Consider the following 23,308-nt stretch of genomic DNA (forward strand, 5'->3'; position numbering starts at 1 on the left):
CTTCATATACTTGATCTTGCATGCTTAACTTCAGCAAATACAAAATAGCAAATTGGGAATATACTTATGAATATATTTAAAGAGCACCTATTTCATTGCTAAAAAATATTTTGCGCATTTGGTATAATATGGTTTATGGTTAAAACACATTATTTTTTACATACAGTGCATTTTCGTAGCTTCAGATTTCACTCTCTTCCTGAAATGCACGTATTTGAAAAGCTCTGTGTCCCTGATTGGCCAGCTAATCTGTACGTTGTGATTGGCCTAAATACATCTGACGTCAGCTGGAAATGTGACGCTCCTTACCATGTTTAAAAGATTCAGTCACAATGCAATGCTAACAGGAGTTAACTTATATACTGCAAAAAAAAAGATTTTCAAGAAAAAAAATTCTTAGTATTTTTGTCTTGTTTTCAGTAAAAATATCTAAAAAATTTTAAATTAAGATGCTTTTTCTTGATGAGCAAAACGACTCAAGAAAATAAGTAGTTTTTAGACCAAAAATATAAAATTCTAAAAAATATATAAAAAAACCCATTAGCAGATTTTTTTTTTGCTTGTTTTATGCACAAAGTCACTTAAATTTGATATTTTTGTTCTAAAAACTAGACTTATTTTGCTTTTACCACATCAAATTACCATGCAAGAAAATGTGCTACCATCTGTGGAAACACATCAACATGGACTGAATGTAAGCATGAATTGTTCTAAGCAATCAGAAAGGGAAGAAACCAGTCATTCTTACTGTTCGGTTCAAATCTTTGCATTTTATGAAGGTGTATTGTACCCGTGGTATTACACTGAACCTCTCTAAAGCACCTGAAATTGATGCTTACTGCTCCCAGATGATAATATTGCATGCAAATATTGGTCATGATTAAAATAGCTCCACTGAACCCAGCTTATTGAGTTTTCTATTGCCATTGTGTGGGTTTCAAGGCTCCCATTGTCTGAAAAGCAGTGTCTTGCAACAGGTGTGTTGGTCACTATTAAGTGGTAATTTCCTCTACAGATCTGTTTTTGTGGTTTCTAACCTCTGTGGATTAGACTGACAGGCTCTTTAACAAAAGGACCATCCATATTCATGCCTGCTGCATGAATATCGATAATTCAAACATGTAATTGGATGTGGGTTTTGGGGGATCATGAATATTCAATTTCAAGAACATTAACATTAATCCTATCTTGACGTTTCGTGGCAGTTCCTCTGACTCGTGCAAAATGCGAATAATGGCTTTTCGGTTGACTCTGCTTTGCACGGTCAACGTTATTAACTATTTGAACAAAGTTATACATATAAGTGCAATAATTTTCATTTATTTTATTCGATGCTGCTGCTAGATAATTTCAAAGTGATGTATTTGGATTAGAAACTATTATTATTATTATTATTATTATTATTAAGTTGTCAATAAGATCTCAATGCTTTTTATGGTCCTCACGTTGGGCCATATTCAATAATAACTGTGTAGCGTTCTGGCAAAAAAGGTCTTTTTTATTTTCTCGTAACAGTAATATAGTCTGTTTCAGCTTCTTTATATAGCTATCACGTGCAATTAAAAAAAATATACTTTTATGATAAATCTATGCACAAACTTCTTATTACGCTAATTTAATTAATTATGAAATACAATTCAATTAACTTAATGAATCCTAATTTATGCGCAAAAAGTACCAACATCTTTGTATTTACTGTTTGCCTGTGTGACCTGTGATATTTCGTATTTCCTGTCGCAAAAATAGTGTAACATGAATACACTATGTGTGTGCGCACGTGTGTGTGTGTGTGCTGCTTTTCAAACACATCCTGGCCCTCCCTTGATTGGATGAGATATGATAGCTAGAGTAATTTCACAGGTCACGGATCAGCCTGATGGCAGAGGAACAGGGACAGGAGAGGTCAGCGACCCTTCGCGCTACATTATAGAAGCAGCTGTCAATCTAACCCCTCCACGCACACAGAGACTAATCACATCGCTGATGGGGCCGGGCCGAGATGCATTAAAGAGGCTGCCGTACGTTAATGCTGCCTGAATGAAGCGCCGACGAGATAAAGACAAAGACTTTCACGTTCTGATACCAAAGCATCTGTCACATAACTCGGCTTTGGGTGCGATGCTCTATCATTACCACCTCAGACGGAAAAAATTAGACCGTGATTGAACATTTTGTGATGCAAATGTCTCGGGAGCTCAGAGAAAGGAATCAGAATAGACCTTAACGCCTCATTCAATTCTTTATCCTTTCATCTTTAGGAAAACACAGAGCTGTCATCGTCTCTATTATAAACTCATTGTGTAGCTAACCATCAGATTGGCGGACTGTAGCCTACAATCTGATAATGCACTGCTGCTGATTTTGCCCGTTACGTGTTTTGAGGTCCTTTCCTGCTGAGCATCAAGAAAAAAGTTTTACTTTGTGGGATCAACAGCGATAATGATAGATAAGAGGGTGAAATTAGAAATGATTGTAGGAATTGCTCTGTTGAAAGCAGTTTCTGCTTTAAAATAGCTTAAAACACGGCACACTTTAAACCTATATTCACTCAACAATGATGTAGTAAAAAACAGAAAAGTTTTTCCTCATGTGCACACGACAGTGGTGTCAAAAAGATCCACATTTACACGGATCCATGATAACGAGTCAAGTCAAGTCAGCATATGGCAATTACACTTCGTAAAGAAAAACTACACGCCTCCAAACATGTGACCCTTGCTGGCAAAATGAGTCAGATTGCGCACAACCTAATTTTGAGCTGCAGGGAAAAGAAAGTATACATGTCGATTTTTGCAGAAATTGAGGTTTTCATAAAAATAAGTACTTGTCTAGTGATCCAAACGCTCTAAATAGTCATAAAACATCTAAAATTATCTTTATTTGTTAGTTTTCTGAGAGGTGTACCGTCCTAAATGCTTAACTTATTCCATCATGCACGTGACATTATGGTTTTCGTTTTGACACGTGGAATGAGAAAATAAATTGCCGGACTTGCTTGATGTTTAAAAAGTTTTTAAGAGAGATAAAATTTGGCACCTGATTGATGTTAAAAGAGTTAAGAGCCATAAAACTTGAGAAGGATCTTCCTCGCGCTGACTGACAGATCCGCATTCACACAGGCGTGCGAGCATGCGACCCTGATACATCTTCACAGAATTGCAGTTTTAAAAATATCTGTTTTGACAAGAATTGATGCAGATATAATCTGTTATATTTTACAGTAAGTGAATGTTTGATTAACTGTTGGGAAAAAATATCTGATGTGTAATATTATATTTGATCCTTGCATTACAGTAGATCTTAAACGGTCTGTCTCAATTAAACAATAATTTTTTTTAAAGTTGAACATATATTTTTGCTATAGTATGCCTATCGTTTTTTTGACTTTGGTAAAACGAATAGATTTGGCACACACAGAGATTTTAAGGTATGGATGCAGTGATTCTGTTTTTGAACCTAAAAATGTTTTTAGTTCGATTTTTCTGAAAACTGACTTGACTGACTTTATCAACTTTAAACAGGTGTAGCTCTATATTTATTTATTTTTGTCAGATTTCAACAAATCATACATCGTTTTGAATTTATATTTATAGAGAATGTCAAAATATCAATAACTCATTTTTGAAAATTTGCTCCTTTTGCCGGCACGAGTCCCATATAGCTTTGTATGAATGAATGCATAAGTACAAACAATCAAGACGGCAAAAGCATCAAGCAGTTTTGTTTAGAAAGACAATGAGGTTGGTTTAAATAATGCAAGTCACCATGGAGTATAAAGTGGTAAATTTTGTAAACTTTGATGGAGAAGCGTTAATAAACTCAGTATTTTGAGCAGCACAAACACAGTCCGTTAGGCTGCCATTGTTGTTTTGGTGGTATTGGTGCATCAATATAGACTGAATCTCTTACTGATCAAAGATCGTGGGTGGTCTCGCGATTACAGCGTAATTCTTATTGTTTAAATTTAATGTAAAAGATTTTACTTAACACAAACAATACATCATTAGACAGGTCTAAGGCTCCAACGTTTGTATTTGACCTTTATTTTATTCAGACAATACTAGTGACAGTAATGTCTTGATTTGTTATGAAAATCTGAGTACATAACTGTGAAATGAAAAATAACCATCAATAGCAGTCATTCAGAAATGCAAGCACTTATGAATAAAACAACAAAACAACATCCCTCGGGGCTTTTGGTTCAAAGGAATGTTTTGAGAAATATTGATTTTATGTATTTACTTCAAATTTTAGAAGGAATATTTATAAAAATTTTAGTCAGAACGCAGCAATATTAGCCACTGATGTTGCTGTATTGACATTTACACTAGTCTGTTCCTTCATACATGAAGCCTCAGTGCACCCTCAAGCAGAGACTGTACAGCATGGGTCACCAAACTAAGGCCCGCGGCCCGAATCAGGCCCGCCACCCCCCCCCCCCCCACTACTTGAACCGGCCCTATGAGGCAATTTTATTTTTTTAATTGTTTTTTGGAAAATAATAACACTTCGCATCTGGTATTTTGTTGATTTTTTAAAGTAAAAAAATGATATTTAGTTATAAAATTTACTATATTTGCCGAATTTTCGTGACCCGACATGCTCAAGTTTTCAAAGAACAGTGGACCAACGATTCTTTTTTTTTCAGTGTAAGGACTGTGCAGTTTGTATCATATGTAAACAAAGTGTGGCAGTTTTCAAAGAATATAATCTGTGTCATCATCACGAAACCCGCCACAAAGTGTATGCTAGCTAGCGAGGGCAAGCTAGAAAAGACAGGATTCGGAGGATGAAAGGCAGAATGGCTGCACAACAGAATGTATTCCTTTGCCAAACTCAGGTAAACCAGGCTTCTGTCCGAGCTAGCCATAAGGTAGCTCACCTACTAGCTACCCATGGAAAGCCGTTTACTAATGGGGACTTTGGCTGTGCCAGGCTAGTAATCTCTACTACACAATGAGGCCTGCTGGTGATCATTTTTGTCTGGGTCATACAATTCTATGTTATATAGCTGACCCGGCCCCCATCATAGTCAGGAACGATAATGTGGCCCCCAGAGAAAAAAGTTTGGGGACCCCTGCTGTACAGAATCGACACACGACTGTGCAGAATACCAAAAAGGAGAGTATTTTCTGTTTCATTTCGCGATCCGAACCCACATCAGCTCACATATGGTTATTTAAAACACTGATCTTCTGTTATAAAGTGAGTTTGGAGCAAAAACATGCTTTTAATCCCACTATTTGTCGTGTTTTGATGGTGTGCTAAGCTAGCATAAAGCTAAGCTAATGTGCACCTGCTAACATAGTGTTGTGTGTTTTTAGATATAAAAAATAGTTACGTTCATTGTTATGTTTCTGTTTGTAAGAAAGGCATTTGACACAAAGCCAAAGAAGGTGAAGTGAGACATTTCATCAAAGAATAAAAGGATTAAAACACTGAATAGTTTGTATAGTTCAGTAATTATATACTAATAACAAAAGAATGATAATTACACGCTATATTCAGTCTGAAGAGGTGTGAATGTTTATTCCCCTGAACATTCTTACTTAATGGGGCAGTCTGACACTAAATAATAGAATTGATGCATTCAAAAAATGCAATGCAAAGATGTGAGTAAAAAAAATCCCAAGGTTTTAAAAAAAAACGTTCAGAGTTTTAAAGGCAGAACATGGTCAGGACTGTTGCTTTAGCTGCAGTGCATTTCTATTTTCTTTTAGGGCTAACTTCAATGAGTAAGTTATTAGAAATAATGTTTTTTGTCCTTCATAACTAGTGTTTTCCGTATCACAAAAATGTATGACAGGGTTTACAATAATCTTCCAAGTATCTGCTTTCAAATGAAAGCAAACTTATGCATTTAGTGCAATTGCTTCATAAACTGTACCTAATTTTAGTTTGGGTATGACTTTTTGGGGGGGGGGGTTCATAAGCGGAGTTGCCGGTTAACTGGATGCACGACACATGATGTCACCATTATCAGATATTTTTTAAATATATTAACATAATATTCAAAATTACGTAGTTTACATAAAGACGACAAGGTGTCGGCTTCAAAAGTTTGCATTTTAAGGACCCCAAAACGTTGTCCCTAAAAAATGCTGTTTTTAAACCAAAATATGTACAAACCCAACCACTGGGATCAAATTAGCTTATTCCAGGTATTTTAAACACATGTTTGAGTCAAATAAGGTCATTTAAAGTAACCAGCTGTTGGGTTTGTCCCCACAAACAATGGGTTTTTAAGAATGTAGCAATGGCATGCAGTAAAAATTACACGGATAACTTTAGCAACTACATAACTACACCCTGGCAACACCCTAGCGTTGTTACTTTGACTTTTGCTTGGGCTTAAAACACTGTCACGACGTCCGTGGACGTATCTTTTGTAGTCTATCCATTTTCATTGGCTGTTCGTTAATGCTATGATAATCACTATAATTACAAAGGCGGCTTCATTTTCACTGCAGTTGGACATTTAGAGAAGATCGGCTCACCATGGGGTGTAATCTGCTCATCACTTCATTTCAATCACGGACCTTTGAGTGTATGTGAATACTGTCTAATTGAAGCACTCATGAAGCCACTGGCCTGTTGATTGTGCAACATCCATCACTTTCAAATCTGCATGCATGGATAAGTAGCTAGTTAATTTTAATAACAAGCTTCTCAAAAGGGCCATCAGCCACTTTTAAAACCACAATGTTAGCCTGTATAGCCGTTGAGTATGAAAACAACTGTTGACAGCGAGAACAACTGCATTTTAGTGCATTTCATATTCGGCCAAACTGCGATCAAAGCTTTGAGATACGAAGGCCGGGCTGTCCAGCTAGCTCACTGTCAAAGTAATTTGTCCCATGACGGTAAGTTAGCATGTGATCCGTTTTGATATCCCTCGCTACGCTTGTCGAGAGATTTCGTTGAAGAGTGCGACGAATCCACTGGTGATTTACTTACAGTGACAGCTTGGACAAACACTGCAAGCCAGATTCTGTTCGAAACCGCAATATCTAAGGGGTGGGTGCTATAAATAGCTCGCTTTTATTGGATTAAATAGGGTATCCTGTCCTCTGGTGAAGAAAAGATTATAACTATAATGAATTCATTGACTCTCCAAACAATTCTCCAGTCCGCTGCCCGCAGGTTAAATTGTATGTAGAAATTGACGGCAGATGTGTTCGTATAGGACCTATGTCCTCAAGGGCTTCTGGTCTCTCTTCCTGTAGACTTCTAGTATTACAGCACTTATTTACTAAGAGCGAAGAGTTTTTGGCATTTATCAGGCTAGCAAGATCAGTGACGTGTGAATGTGCCTTTTTGTATAGGTCAGAGCAAGTGTGAAATTGCATTTCATGTGTAGGGGCCAGTGAGCGTGCAGCCTATACATTAAAAATAGTTCCTGCCCTAACTTTTTTACACTGAAAAATTATTCATTCCATTTACTCATTTTTTAAGGTAAGTGGTTGCAATCAATTTATTTTAGCTACATTTAAACAAAAAAGATTAGTAAAATAAAATAAAATAAAAAACTTTTGTTAAAAGTTACTTAAATAAATTGATTGCCACTTTCCTTAAAAGAATTGAGTAAATTGAATTAATATTTTTTTTTCAGTGTAAGATCAAACTGGCTGTACAAGTCATTTGAACTTATATTTTTAAGTTTTGACCAGTTATGAGTTGCTATATAACTTTTTTTAAATTAGTTGAAATTGTGCATTTACATATTTTAATTATGAACATATTTTGATTAGTTGAAGTATTAAAACAATTAATCATTTAAAATTGTAAGTTAAACATTACATTTAAAGTCAATTTAATATCATACTTAAACATTTAAGGTAGTAAATTTTTTTTTACAGTGTACACTTAAGAAAAATGTTTAAAAAATTAAAATCTTAAGTTATTTTAACGTATAATTTTATATTTCGACCAGCAAAGTTGAAACTACTTAATTTGATATATTAAAGTAACATAACAACAAAAATTTATCTAACTTATTGATCACATAATTTTATACATTATTAAAAATATTTTAAAAATGGCTTCAAATTTTTCGTTTTTTTTTTTTTTTTTACTTTTACTAGTGCTGGGCAAAGATTAATCACGATTAATCGCATACAAAATAAAAGTGATTTTTAGCATAATATCCAAGTGTGTGCTGTGTGTAATTATTATGTATAAATAAATACACACATATTCATGGATGTAATCAAGAAACATTTACATATGTATATATATATTTATTGATATTTTTAAATATTCTATATTATATATTCATAATAAAAATAAATATAAAAATGTTCTGAAATGTATATGTGTGTGTGTGTGTGTGATTTTAAATATACAAAAAATAATTATACAAAACACACAGCACACACACATATTAGGCAAATGCACTTTTATTTTGTATGCGATTAATCGCGATTAATCTTTGCAAAATAGATAAAATGTAAAAGTTGGGTGTAAAGGATTATGTCATTGAAATGCTGAAGGTAAAATTGAATGACTTATATACAACCGTAAAAAGAGTTTTTTGAAGAAACATACAGGGGTCTCTATGGTTTTTGTGTTGTCGTGTGTCTGGTGCCCTGAGGTGAAAGCGTCTGCCGTGAGTTACATCCATCAATATATATGTGTGTGTGTTTAAATATAAATAATTATTACACACATTACACACACATATATTGAGCAAAAATGCACTTTTATTTTGTATCCGATTAATCGCGATTAATCTTTGCCCAGCACTACTTTTTACCTAGATGTTGCAAAATAAATAAAATGTAAAAGTTGGGTGTAAAGGATAATGCCATTGTTATGCTGAAGGTAAAATTGTACGACTTGTATAGAACCGTAGATTTGAAGAAACGTACAGGGGTCTCTAAGGCTTTTGTGTTGACGTGTGTCTGGTGCCCTGAGGTGAAAGCGTCTGCCGTGAGTTACATCCATCAAGCATGTCTGATAATCAGGGCGGATTAGCGTGCACTCTTCCCTGTCACATGCAGGTGGGGTGAAGGGGGGTGTTTCTGACTGACAGCATGTTATTTGGTGGAATCAGTTGAGAATTTTTAATCACATTGTGCAACGCAGGTGCGAATCCTCCGCACCCCCGCATCACCTCTTCTCCCCCAAATGTGTTTTGCAGCTGTGTCTGCAGCATACCGTAGAGGTGAATACGTCACCCGTTTATAGATCTTTACACCCCTCTTTTTCATCAGCACCACCCCTCCAGGCAATTAAACACCCACCCCCCTTCACCCCCTCCATCAGCCACACTTCTAAAGGAACTCATTACCATTTTAGGTATTTCTGGACAAAGATATTCTCAGTGGACACCTCGCTCTAATTATCAGCCTGACTGTTATTGAGAGCTTTGATTAGGGGCTGTCAGAATGAGTAACAGGCAGCAGGTAGAGGAAACCGAAAAACGACAGAGGGTCTGTGAAGTAGGGACGAGTGGGGGGTGGGCAGCTGCTTTTCATCTGCATGTTTTTCTCTGTCAACTCAGAAATGAATCAAATATAGGACACAAAGCGTCAGCCTTTCTCTGCCTCGCTGCTGTGTTTTTTTCTTATTCGGCTTTAAAAAAAATGACAGCCATTTTTTTTCTCCTGCCTCCCTCTCTGTGTTTTCACACTTTGTCTTTTCCTCTCTCTCTGTCCCTTAGGTAAGCCTGTGATGATAGTGACTGAGTACATGGAAAATGGATCTCTGGACACATTTTTGAAGGTGAGCTTGCTCTATTTCGCTGTGGATGATGAAGGCCAACTTGCACCGAAGGAAATGCTGTGAAATATCACAGGAACACAAAGCGAACGCTCCCTTCTGCCACACTGGGCTTGAGAACTCGCATGTTGTTCGGGTTCGCACCTCCCGCTGCCTATTTTTCTTCATCTTTCTTAGCGTTTCATAACTACAGCAGAAGAAAATGAAAAATCAGCAAGCAAACATAGTTGGTAATCAAAACATTTAGTTTTTTCTGCAGATGGTGTGATGTAAGTTTGCCAATTGGTTACTTGGTAACTAATGTAGGGGATAGTAAACTGTGACTTTTTACTTACTGTAGAGTAAACTATGGAGAAAGTAAACAATTATAAAACTTTTAATTATGTTTTATTTCTTATGAAATACAATTAAAAAAATAGGTTATTTTCAACCCAGCATTGGGTCTAAAAGGGGCAAACCCAGCAGTTGGGTTGAATTAACCCAGAAAATGTTTATATTTGACCCAACAATGGGTCAAGACAACCCAGCATTTTGGGTTTAAACAACAGTGGAGGCTTGTGACTGCTCATCCGATGGGCACAAATTTAAAAAAAGTGTTCGGGGTGTCATGTGTGTTGCTTGTGTCTTCAAAATATGTTTTTTTTCTGCGTCATGTGAACGATGTGCATCATGTGTTTTGTATAAATAAGTGCCTGCTGCAAGACGCGTCAAAACCATTTATGATAAAAGAGACGCTCAAGTTCCCAAAATACACGCAAGACACTCCTTTAACAGTAAACTCTGATTATGCATGAGATTATGCGAGTATCTGGCAAACGTGAGCGTCTCTTTTATCATAAACCCTTTAGACGCATCTGCAGCAGGCACTTATTTTGACAAGACATGAGATGCACATAGGATCACACATATTTTGAAACTACGAACCACACGCATGACGGGCTACATACATGTTGTGAAGAACTTCGCATTGAGCGCCCGTGAAAAAATAAGTCACCGGCCGCCACTGTTAAACAAATATTTAGCATTTTGAAGTAGACGCTATCTGACAAAGCTCGCGCTATTTAATGTGCACTTCCGGTTTACGATACCTCTGAGTTGTCCTAAACGCGACTCGATGCGGTGTGACGCCGAGCTGCGTGGCCGGTGTGCGCCCCCCTTCAGAAGCAGCACCAGCAAAGTTATTAAAAAAAAACGCTTATAGTACGAAAAATACGGTAAAATATTTTTCAGTACAAATGCAGACAAAAACTAATTACTAATTCGCAGTTTATTTCAAAGGATTTTGCTGCACGTTATTCAGTTTAATACTCAATATAGTAGTGCAAAATTTCTATGTTTAGCAATATAATCGCATTTCACACACCTCAGCCCACAGCTACCGTGTCCATGTTTATCACTCAATTACAGCCATCTGTCTCCGACAGGCCATTTCTATACATATGGTCACATGACAAAATTACATTAGATTTACTCACACAATCATTTTACCTCGCTATAATGAAACATCATAATATGGTTAGTCGCTTACTTGTTTCCCATTGCTCGCATAAAAGGGCTGAATGATCATACATTCATTGCGGTTAATAGCTCGTGCTCCGCAACACATTTAATTAGGAAGTCAATGAATTATGTTATTACTCACGAGACAAATACAAACCTGACCAACTGTGCCAGGATCCACAGGGGTTGCACACGACAAAATGATGGCTACATGGAGCAGAATTTGACACAAGAACTCTTTGTTATTTGCAGAAACACGACGGGCAGTTCACAGTCATCCAGCTTTTGGGAATGATGCGTGGCATAGCTGCAGGGATGCAGTATCTTTCCGAGATGAACTATGTACATCGGGATTTGGCAGCACGTAATATTCTGGTGAACGGAAACCTGGTGTGTAAAGTGTCCGATTTTGGGCTTTCACGTGTGCTGGAGGATGATCCCGAAGCGGCCTACACAACACGGGTAAGACACCTTGAAGTACCTATTGAATACCATAGTATATGGTTATCACTATTAGGGCTTTTGTTTTATCAAAAGGGTTCAATTTGGTTATCTGAAATAATTATGTTTAGGTAAAATAACCATAATCAGAAAAATTGTGACAGCCCTTTTCACCATGGTTCAGAAATATCCAAGTACCATCACTCTTTGATACTGTCACTGAATGTTAAATCCACAGTATGTTTTCTAAGGATGTGATCTGACTTGAGATTTAAAGCTTTGTATGTTTGTGATCCATATGCGATGTCTTATTCTTACCCTGTGATTTTGTGATTGTTCCCTCAGGGTGGTAAAATTCCCATTCGATGGACAGCCCCTGAAGCAATCACTTATAGGAAGTTCACATCAGCCAGTGATGTCTGGAGTTATGGCATTGTCATGTGGGAAGTGATATCCTACGGGGAGCGACCGTACTGGGAAATGTCCAATCAGGATGTGAGTAAACGCTGGATTTCAATACATAAACCATTAAAGAAAAATAAGTACGATTGTGAGGTAACACTTTTCTTTGACCCCGCTTTAAACGTGCAGATCATCATCCGTTTGTAATAAAACGTCTGCTGCTGGAAGTGGGAGAAAAAAATAACGTAGTTCTCATCTCACAAAGGTATAAAGATTAAACGCATCTGTAGAGTGAACATTTCCAGATTTCAAATAGGGGAATTTGAATCCGTGGTGGTCGGCTTGTGGACGATTTTCCACATTGGAAACCGTTTGCATTTATTTATTTTCACCTTGGGAAGACTTAGGATTTGGAAAGAAGCTCTTGGAGAGTGTACAAGCGAGGGAGAAATTGAGACATTTGGGAATGATTTGGGATTGTATACTTTAAGCCTGGAACACTGAAATGTTTGCATGCTTGTTACCGAATGCACTTTTATTGTGCCGGGCGAGCAGAATCTGAAAGTTCCATTCATGGCACAAACCGCAAATCCATCTGTCTTCCTCCTTTCGCCATGGTAACGGGCACTCATGCATTTCCATATTTACAGTCTCCCAGGCAAGAGAGTTAAGATAAAGGGAATGTTTGCATCTAGCTAGTTTATTCTATTCCTTACAGCAGAATCGTTTCATAAAAGGATAGGAATTAAACTAGCTCTCCATTGCCGTGACAAAGACGGTCTCCTATAAAATCTCAAGCTTATTTCCGAGTCCCAGACGGATAAAAAATGAATTAATCTACTGTAACCTCACACAAAAGCTAAATGCATTAAGTGGACGTATAAAACTACTCAGTATTCATGAAGCGTCTGTGCTGCTAATAAAAGTATGATTTTTTTATATAGATGGTTTTCTCGTCCCTTCAGGTGATAAAAGCTATAGATGAAGGCTACAGGCTTCCGGCACCAATGGATTGTCCCGTAGTTCTTCACCAGCTCATGCTGGACTGCTGGGAAAAGAACCGCAGCGATCGACCGAAATTCGGGCAGATTGTCAACACGCTGGACAGGCTCATCCGAAATCCTAGCTGCCTGAAGCAGCTGGCCAACACTGCGGTCTGGTGAGTTTGCTTCGCTGTGTGGATTAGATTTCAATAAAGTTGATCTGTTTGTTAGAGTATGGTGGTTTGTTCATCTGTAGTAGATAGTTTGGCACTATACTGTATACGTTTGTGAAAGAGTAAGAGCAATACCTTACTTAAAGTATACAGTCCTTAACAAATGTATTAATTTATATATTTGTCTCAAAGTGCATCCAGCATTGAGGACTTTAAAGGGACACTCCACTTTTTTGAAAATAGGCTCATTTTCCAGCTTCCCTAGAGTTAAATATTTGATTTTTACTGTTTTGGGATCCATTTAGCCGAACTTTGGTTCTAACGTTACCACTTTTAGCATAGCTTAGCATAATTCATTAAATCTGATTAGACCATTAGCATCGCGCTCAAAAATGACCCGAAATTGATGTCTTTCTTTGTTCAATCGAGAAGAAATTATGTTTTTGAGGAAAACATTGCAGGATTTTTCTCATTTTAATGGACTTTAATAGACACCAACAATTAACACTTAACTCAACACGTAACAGTTTTTTCAACGGAGTTTCAAAGGACTATAAACGATCCCAAACGAGGCATAAGGGTCTTATCTAGCAAAACGATTTTCATTTTTGACAATAAAAATAACAAATATACACGCGACCTAACGTAAATGCGTAGTGACTTAGGGAGGTCACGTGTTACATATATAAAAAGCACATTTGTGGACCATTGTAAACAATAAACTGACACAAAGACATTAATTAGTATCATTCAACTTACAACAATGTAGGAACGGTCCTCTTTCTCAACACTTGTAAACACTGGGGCGGAGTTTCGCGTTCTTCCTCTGTGACCTCTTGACGTCATGACGTATTGCGTGAGGTCGCGCTGACGCATCACGACCGGATCTGGACGTTAAAGTTGTGCTTTAAAAGTGTATATTTGTTTTTTTTTATTGTCAAAAATGACAATCGTTTTGGTAGATAAGACCCTTATGCCTCGTTTGGGATCGTTTAGAGTCCTTTGAAACTCCGTTGAAAAAAACTGTTATGTGTCGATTTAAGTGTTAATTGTTGGTGTCTATTAAAGTCCATTAAAATGAGAAAAATCCTGGAATGTTTTCCTCAAAAAAATAATTTCTTCTCGACTGAACAAAGAAAGACATCAACATTTTGGATGACATGGTGGTGAGTAAATTATCTGGATTTTTCTTTTAAGAAAATGGAATATTCCTTTAAGGACTACAAGTAAATGACTGTAAATGGGCATCTAAATAAAAATAATACTTAAAGTGTTTTGATGCTTGTGGCATAGAAATGATCATCTTTTGAGCGTGTGATACATTGCTCTGAATAATATATCCTCTGAGTGATGGTTTTATGATGGTTCATGTAAAACCTTTTAGTTTTGGCTGTTAAACTTGGCTGAGAATCTGATATTTTCATGTCGGACGTTTTGATGTTTCTCAGGTGTGCGATCAAAATCTGGAGTCTTTTTTTTGCGGTAATCCAACAAGTTCAGAATAAATGAAACAGATAAGACATCCAAAGAATCTAGATTGAAACCAGATGTAAGTCTGAACGAACAATCACAACTCTGGTGTCTGGTACTCTGCATTGGGAGGGGTTAGGGGTGGTCTCGGCAGATATCTGATTGCCTGTCTGTCCCACTGCCGCATTTTGAGGGCTGCCAAAATGGGAGGCAGATGGAGGACTGGATTGTTTAGCCAGCGCTGGCCACGATTAAAGCAGAATCCGCAAACTGCATTTTCCCACAAACCCCTGGGAAGTCCCTGCCCTGTGTCTCTGCCATTAAATAAAATGGGTTTAGATCTAAATTACTTGGTCTAAGTGCTTGTGTGTGTGTGTGTGTGTGTGTTTGTTGCTACATAGAGGCAGTGATAGAGATGTGGTTTGTTCTGCTATCTGGCTTCCTTCTGGATCTGGAAAGCTTAACGTGTGACATCCAGACCCAGATAAACTACTGATAATATGTGGCACGCACACACATGCTAGAACACATAAGGGAAGTCATTTATCAAGCTTACGCTTATGAAATCATTATGTGTGTTAATTTTGACAAATGCCGGTACTGTAGAACAATTTATTTATCTACTGATGTCAGCTTTTATTAAGACTTCTTGCTCCAAGAACAGCAATTATTTAGTTTTATTGGCTATTTTCCACCTTCTTCTTCTTACTCCATAATATGGCCTGGTTGTTCTACTGTTTATTTTTAATAATTATATGTGATAAATGATTGGATAATCTGTTTGTACCTTTTATTTGTAAACGTCAACTTTACAAATATTTTTGCAACATTATGCACAAAAATTTTAATCCTGACTGTTTTTATCCCTTACCACAGGGAGGATCCAGTGACCCCTGAGGCCGGGGTCAGTACCGTAGGGGACTGGCTTGACTTAATTAAAATGGGTCAGTACAAGGAACAGTTCTCCAGTGCCGGTTACGTTTCCCTGGACTCGGTCCTGTACGTCAGTGCCAGGTAAACAGCTGCAGGTCTTTGTTTGCTACACTTAAAATATTTGGTGGCATTTCTAAACTTGTTTTCCTGTGTTCGCAATGCAATGATAGTGCATACTGACAGTGTATACGCTGCACTGCCAACTACTGTTTTTAAAGGTAAAACAGGAAATAGCACACAGTACGTAATGATAAAAATAATATTTAACATTTTTTCTCGTTCCATTTTAGTAAAAACTGAACATTAGACATTTGAACACAGTTGGATCAAATAACAGGTGCAAAAATGTTGAAAAAAGATTATACTTGAAATTGAATCCGATCCCCCCCACAAATTTTTTTAAAAATCTATTCGTTTCTGGGATATATCGATTAGGGATGCACCGAATCCATGATTCAGATTCTGCCGAATACTGGGCTTTTTGACAGGGTTCGGGTTTGGCCGAATCTTAGATTTTTTTCCACCGAACCCTAGGCTTGCTGGTCGACGTCACGTGGCCGTTGATAACACACATCGGGTGCTGACGTGGAGATAAGCAGGGTTTTTTTCGGTGAGCCTTAGGGGCATTTCACATTTCGTGGACGCACCTGGAAAAAACTAGCGCACCACATCGCATTCATTATGCATAGGCTTATGGTAATTGTCAAAATAGTTTTTCCCACTTATCATCCTGGCATAATGTTGCCTATCCTTTTTTTTTACAGTTAAAATCAAATAAAATGAAAAATACACTGCTGTGAACGTTGTTTACTTCAAATAACAGGTGCAAAAATTTTGAAAAAAGATTATAATTGAAATTGAAGTCGAACCCCCCACAAAAAATGTAAAAAATCTATTAGTTTCTGGGATATATCGATTAGGGATGCACCGAATCCACGAATCGGATTCGGCTGAATACTGGGCTTTTTGAAGGGGTTCGGCCGAATCTTAGATTTTTTTCCACCGAACCGAACCCTAGGCTTGCGCTACGCTGGTCGATCTTAAACAGTGGATTCTGTATTCGGCCGAACCCAAAAAAATCTGGATTCGGTGCATCCCTAATATCGATTGATTTATCTATATTTAGTTAGTGTCTGACAGCAGACACAAAGTTTATTTTGCGTCTGTCTTTTTGGTGCTACCACGGTTTTGTTGTTGCATCACAATCTGACGCACAGACCGTTTTTTCAGTAAATGAAAATGCTTTGATGGAAATGCGTAGAAGGACGTAACGTGAATGTGGAGAGTGTCTCATATCGATATTTTACACATTGCATCGATGCATTATCATGATCAAAGCATCTTCTCCATATAGATGTATTGTTACACCCCAACTACCTAGTCACTCAGCTTGGCCAAGCAGTTATAGCTAATGAGTCAGTTGCCTAGGCTGGTCTAAGCTGTTGTTTCTTAGCAGGTTTTTCCTCACAAAGGCATTTTTATTTCATCCCCTCTTCTACCTTTCCTTCCTTTCACAGTGAACTGGATCAGATGGGTGTAGCACTGGCGGGCCATCAGAAAAAGATAATTTCTAGTATCCAGTGTCTTCAAGCACAACACAGGGCTCAGGTTCAAGTATAGCCCTCAACTTCCCAGACCCATTCCACTTCTACTGAGGAGGAGCATTCGTCCCACATGGAGGCATCTTGCTGCAAAATGACTCAATGTCTTATTTCTCTACCAGCACTGAAGTTCATCCGCCCTACAGGAATACGATGTGTTCAGAGACTGTGGACGTTCACACCACTTATTATTGAAGATCCAGCGATCGGGAGGAAATTGAGAACCTACACCATGTGACATCACAGCACTGTGACATCACGCTTCACTCCTCATTGTACAGAAGACCTTGAAGAAACACCAACTGTGTCTTGTGAACTGTTTTGCAGCGATGCTAGTTTGATGTTGTGGTGGTTTGAACCCAGATGAGGTCATGAAGGGGTTCATGCAGACTTGGGTACATGGTAATAGTTTAGCAAGACTCCTCATCAGTTGCATAAAGCAACAAAGCACTGATTTCTCACAAACACACACACACTTTTATACAGAACACATTTATACTCGGCCAAATCTACGTTCGCCAGCATCTGTGGAAAATGTCACATCCACGGTGGAGTATTCGGAGACCCACCTTCTTGACCTTCAATGTGCAGCGGGAGAAAAAGCGAAAGCTTGGAGATGAAGTAATCGTTGCACACTCTTAAAAGGACAGATGGGCAATGTCACATAAAAGACAAAAATCTCGAGCAAGATTTTTCCTTCACGCTGCCTTCAACTTTTGTTCCTGTTTTTCAACACGGCAATGTGGAGAGCCCTGTCATTTGATGTGGGTTTTCATTACATATTTTACATCATCGGTCCACGCCTCATTGCTTTGATTGAAGGAGACGGGAATATTTTTGTGCAGTTAATCAGAGGGATGACATCTCCGAAACGTACTGGTGTTGATGGAGGTGAACTGTACAAACTATATTTGTCTTGGATCCTGTTTAGTGTCAGTCCGCTGGTTATCGAGCGAGTGATACTTCTTTATTACATTTCCAAATGGTCTGATAATGACTGGAGAGGCTTAAACATACAATTTTCACATCATTTCATGCACAATGTTTTAAATCCTGTGTGAAACGTGTCAGTAACTGATATTTCCAATGTTTCCAGTGCTTCGAAAATAAATCCGTCAACCGTTTTCCCATGTTTATAGGCAGTGCTTGGTTTTTGCACTCTGAAATGGCTACGTGTAACAGTAATAAGGAAGAAGATTGTACTGAAGTAGAAATTGAGACTTTGTACAGTGTTGGTTATTGTATTTGTACAGTAATGACTTAGTGTTTTAAAGGTTTGTCAGTTGTAAATTAAGGCAATGTCGTAACTCTTATTTAAACCTTCAACTTTAGCTTTGGACAGACGAGGATTGTGAGGCTGTAGAATGTAATGGATATATTAGCTTTATGGTGTTGGGAAAAGCTAAGCATTCTCAGGATTTTAATTTTTCACTAATACACACTTCAAGACGGCAACAAAACTGACAGAATGGCCACCTAGCAGTTCTGTCTACTCTCTGTTAGCTGCCTTTTTAATTTTATCATTATTTATAATATGTTACAACTTCACACATCAAGTTGCAAATCATGTGTGACCCTGGACCACAAAACCAGTCAAACACTGCAAAAAATGATTTTCAAGAAAAAAATTCTTAGTATTTTTGTCTTGTTTTCAGTAAAAATATCTAAAAATTCTTAGATTTAGATGTATTTTCTTAATGAGCAAAACGACCCAAAAAAATAAGTCTAGTTTTTAGACCAAAAATATTAAATTAAAGTGATTTTGTGCATAAAACAAGCAAAAAAATCTGCCAATGGGGTAAGCAAAGAAATCTTGAAAATTTGTCCTAAACACTAAATTCAAGAAAAATTCAAGAAAAATTTGCTTACCCCATTGGCAGGTTTTTAATCTTGTTTTATGCTCAAAATCACTTAAAGTTGATATTTTTGGTCTAAAATCGAGACTTATTTTTTGGGTCGTTTTGCTCATCAAGAAAAAGCATCTTAACTTAAGAATTTTTAGATATGTTGAAAACTGAAAAACAAGAGAAAAATACTAAGAATTTTTTTTTTTCAAAAAATGACTTTTTTATTAGTATTTTGGTCTTGTTTTTTATTCTTAAATCAAGAATTGTCTTGATGATCAAAATGACCTAAGAAAATAAGTCTAGTTCTTAGACAAAAAAATATACAAATTAAGTGAATTTGTACTTAAAATAAGCAAAATTATCTGCCATTGGGGTGAGAAAATTTTGCTTGAATTAAGTGTTTAAGAAAAAAGAAACCTTGGGCCTCATTTATAAAATGCTGCGTAAAAACCATCCTAAATTTGATCTTACGATCATTTAACAAAAATGCGTACGTGTGATTTATAAACCGAACGTACGCGCAGAAAACGCGCGTACCCCTTTCAAATCTTTAAATCAGAAATGAACTTGTGCGCGCAGCCGAGCAGTTTCAGATCTCCGCCTTTAAACGATGCGTAATTAATGTCAGACATATAAAAAGCGCTTGTCAATGTTTAAACCCAATTTCAAACAGCAAGAATGGCTTATATTTCCAAAAACCTGCAGCAATCAGACAAGCAAAAGTGCGTACGTCTGATCAGACCCTGACATGGCGCTAAGCACTTTTCCACGTCAAAGACGGTTTTTATAAATATGGACTTTGCCGTGGATTTTCGCCTACGCACACTTTACGATCAAAATGAGCTTTATAAATGAGGCCCCTTATTTCAATATTTTTTTCATACCCCATTGGCAGATATTTTTGCTTGTTTTAAGCACAAATTCACTTAAATTGTATATTTTTTGTCTAAAAACTAGACTTATTTTTTGGGTCGTTTTGCTCATCAAGAAAACTAAATACAAAAATACTAAGTAAGAAAGTGTATGTTGCTAAGGACTTCATTTAGACAACTTTAAAGGCGACTTTCTCAATATATTGATTTTCCTGCACCCTCGATTTCCAAATCCCGGCCAAATATTGCCATATCCCATAAATCATACATCAATGGACAGCTTATTTATTCAGCTTCAGATGATGTATGAATTTCAATTAAAAAAATTGACCATTATGACTGTTTTTTTGTGGTCCAGGTTCATATTTAAGTACTGTAAAACAGTATTAAGTAATAGCACAACTCCAGCACTCTTGTAAGGAAACTGTTAAAATAAATTAATTTTAAGTTTAGTACAGTATTTATAGTCTCAGAAGACAAAAAGCCTGCTGCGTTAAACTTTCATTTTGTGACTTCTGTGGTAAAGTTTCCCTTTGGCTCATTAAATTAAACAAAGAAATGTTTATTTCTTCAAACTATTTATTGGTGAAAAGTCAAAAGTTATTATTGTAATAACAGGCACGTCTGCTTTGCCCTGTACTCATTTTTAATTAAGAGTTATTCCTAATTGTCAGATTACTGAAACATATGCGCCTATTCAAATCTGTAATTTCCCTTGCGACTACAATAAGAGTCAATAATTTAATAAGACGTTCCAGCCCAAAACTAATAACATTATTGCAGGTTTCATTTTTACATTTATTTTTTTTTTTCATATAGCCACACTATCAATAAATACACCCATACACAAATACGCACACACACTTTTACAGTTCAATGCAGTAAACATTGTATTTTTATCTTCAATGTTAACGTTTTTTGAAATCAGTTTTGATTTTTAGAAACGAACAATGCAGTTGTTAGTGTTTTAGTATAAAGTTTCATTATTATCATAAAGTCTACACATTGCCAGTTGCTGGGTTACCTGCACATTGCATTAGGACATTTTAATCCAAAAATCACATGCAGACTTCTTTCCAAGGTTTGTTCTCACTCAGCAGTCACATAATGCAGTGCTTTGTAAAGTATATTTCTGGATCAGTTGGGTGAGAACATTTTCTCCTGTGTCTGGAAGCAGCTAAAAAGTTAATTTGATTATTTTGCGCTTGGTCTCTGTAACCCACTAGGTATTTAGCTAATCAGGACTGTTGTTTTGTTGTATCTGTAACAAAATATGCTTTAAAGCATTAAATCATATTTGCTATACTGGTTATGTGGGTTCGCACATCGCATATTGTCACCCACATCTAAACTGGACTAATTTAGACCTGAGTGTAAACAGTGTTGGCTTGTACAAGATCAGTAATGGAGACGTGACCATAAAGCTCTATTAAGGGTCACTGAATCAAAGACTTAAGCAAACTAAGCCCTCCGTCAGTATCTGAATACAGTATGTTACCTCTTCTTTATGTGTATTTTTGGTTTGAATTTTAAACATTGTGATCATTGTTACTTTATGAAGCTCTTGTTGAATTGTATGCATTTTAAACATTGTGTCCAATAAATATGTTAATATTTTTAATCTTGTGCGGTTGTCTGCTATACTCAACAAAATGTAGTCGAAATGTACAGTAAGGATTTTTTGAATCATATAAAAAAAATTAAACTGGGATTTATTTTAAAGAGATTAAAATCAGTGTCATTAAAGGGTAGCCATGATTTCATAAAGTAAGATGTGATTCTGGATCAACATTTTTTGCTAAAAAAATTTATTTTATTTTTTAATAAAAAAAAAAAAACACAAATTACCCTTAACTATTTTTTATCCCTCAAATTAGTGGGAAATAATAGTTTGGGAAGATTTTTTTTAAAGCCCCTAACCATTAAAGGAAAACTATATCAATATTTTACTATGTTCTTACCTCAACTAAGATGAATGAATACATACCTATCTTTTTCAACGAGTGCCCTTTTAATTTTTGTACAGCACTTCGCGAATATGTTAGCATTTATTCTAGCCCCATTCATTCCTATGGCTCCAAATAAAAGTTTTATTTTGTGCCACCATACTTACTGTACTCATGTAACTACTCATGTAACAGTCTTTAAAAAGGGAAAACATGGAAGTGTTTGGTGGGTTCTAAATTCATCTCTTTTTGGAGCCATAGGAAGGAATGGGGCTAGGCTAAATGCTAACACATTCACGAGGTGCTGTACCATTAAAAGTGCACACATTGAAAAAAGTTAAGTATGTATTAATTCGCTAAGTAAAGGTTAGAAGATAGTAAAATATTAAAAAACGGTGGTGTTTTCTTTTAAGATAATATAACTAAAGATTCTTAGGTGAAAAAAATCCACATGCAAAGACATTTACTCGTCTGTCAATTCCTCCAGAAAACATTGTGAGGCGCACTTGAGACTTTACATTTATTTCAGACAGAAATCGTTTGGATTAGTTTACTGCGAAATTGGGACAAATAATAATTCATGAAGTATTTTAATTATAAGAAAAATCAGGGGACCCTCTAATTTATATTTTTGTGATTTATAGGGGGTCCCTAAATGCTTATATGAGGACCACCCCAGCCCCCCTAAATTCGAACACTGATTGAAAGCATACACACACTTTTATTAAAAAAAAATATCTGTTCCTATAATTTGACTATTATTGTGAAATGTTTTGCCTGCAAAGGCACAATATGTAGGATTTCACCACTAGAGGTCAGACTTTCAAGATGGTAACAAAGACAAAGTTTAAAGGTAAAGATAAAAAATGAAAATTTACTCATTTTAAGCAATATTAGAAAATGTCCTGGCTCTTCCAAGCTTTATAATGGTAGTAAATATTGCTACTGATTTTAAAGCCCAATAAAGTCTATCCATCCTTTACAGACGTAATCCACACACCTCCACGGGGTTAATAAAGGCCTTCTGGTGGTAATCAATGTGATTTTGTAATAAAAAATATCCATATTTAAAACGTTTAAAGGGGACATTTCACAAGACTTTTTTTAAGATGTCAAATAAATCTTTGTTGTCCCCAGCAGGGCTTAAAAACGAAAAAAATTATCAATCGTTTCACTCCGAGCAGAATCGATATTTTAACGTTTCCGTTTTTGCGTTCCTCATTGAACATTTACGTTCCGAAAACGGTTTACTTAGAAAAAATACCGGTTAATAACGTAATTTTATTTCAGGCTATACTTTAACAAATGCATGCATACAGTACAGACTACTTTTCACACAAAAATAATAACATAACACATGATATAACTAAACTTCAACATTTCATTAAAGGATAATTCCGGTATTTAACACTTTGAG

At 36.5% G+C, this 23,308-nt stretch overlaps 1 protein-coding gene across 1 annotated transcript in view; it reads left to right on the forward strand.

The window, feature by feature from the left end:
* Positions 1-20,371, forward strand: part of ek1 (eph-like kinase 1) — a 72,365-nt gene extending 51,994 nt beyond the window's left edge. The window contains exons 12-17 of the mRNA XM_065258469.1: positions 9,665-9,726; positions 11,476-11,685; positions 12,010-12,159; positions 13,032-13,225; positions 15,569-15,706; positions 17,143-20,371. Coding sequence (XP_065114541.1) covers positions 9,665-9,726; positions 11,476-11,685; positions 12,010-12,159; positions 13,032-13,225; positions 15,569-15,706; positions 17,143-17,245 — 857 coding nt within the window. The 3' untranslated portion in view covers positions 17,246-20,371. The remainder of the gene's footprint in view (positions 1-9,664; positions 9,727-11,475; positions 11,686-12,009; positions 12,160-13,031; positions 13,226-15,568; positions 15,707-17,142) is intronic.
* The last annotated feature ends 2,937 nt before the right edge of the window (positions 20,372-23,308 follow it).

This window comes from Paramisgurnus dabryanus, chromosome 22 (genome assembly GCF_030506205.2).
Source record: "Paramisgurnus dabryanus chromosome 22, PD_genome_1.1, whole genome shotgun sequence".
NCBI lineage: Eukaryota > Metazoa > Chordata > Actinopteri > Cypriniformes > Cobitidae > Paramisgurnus > Paramisgurnus dabryanus.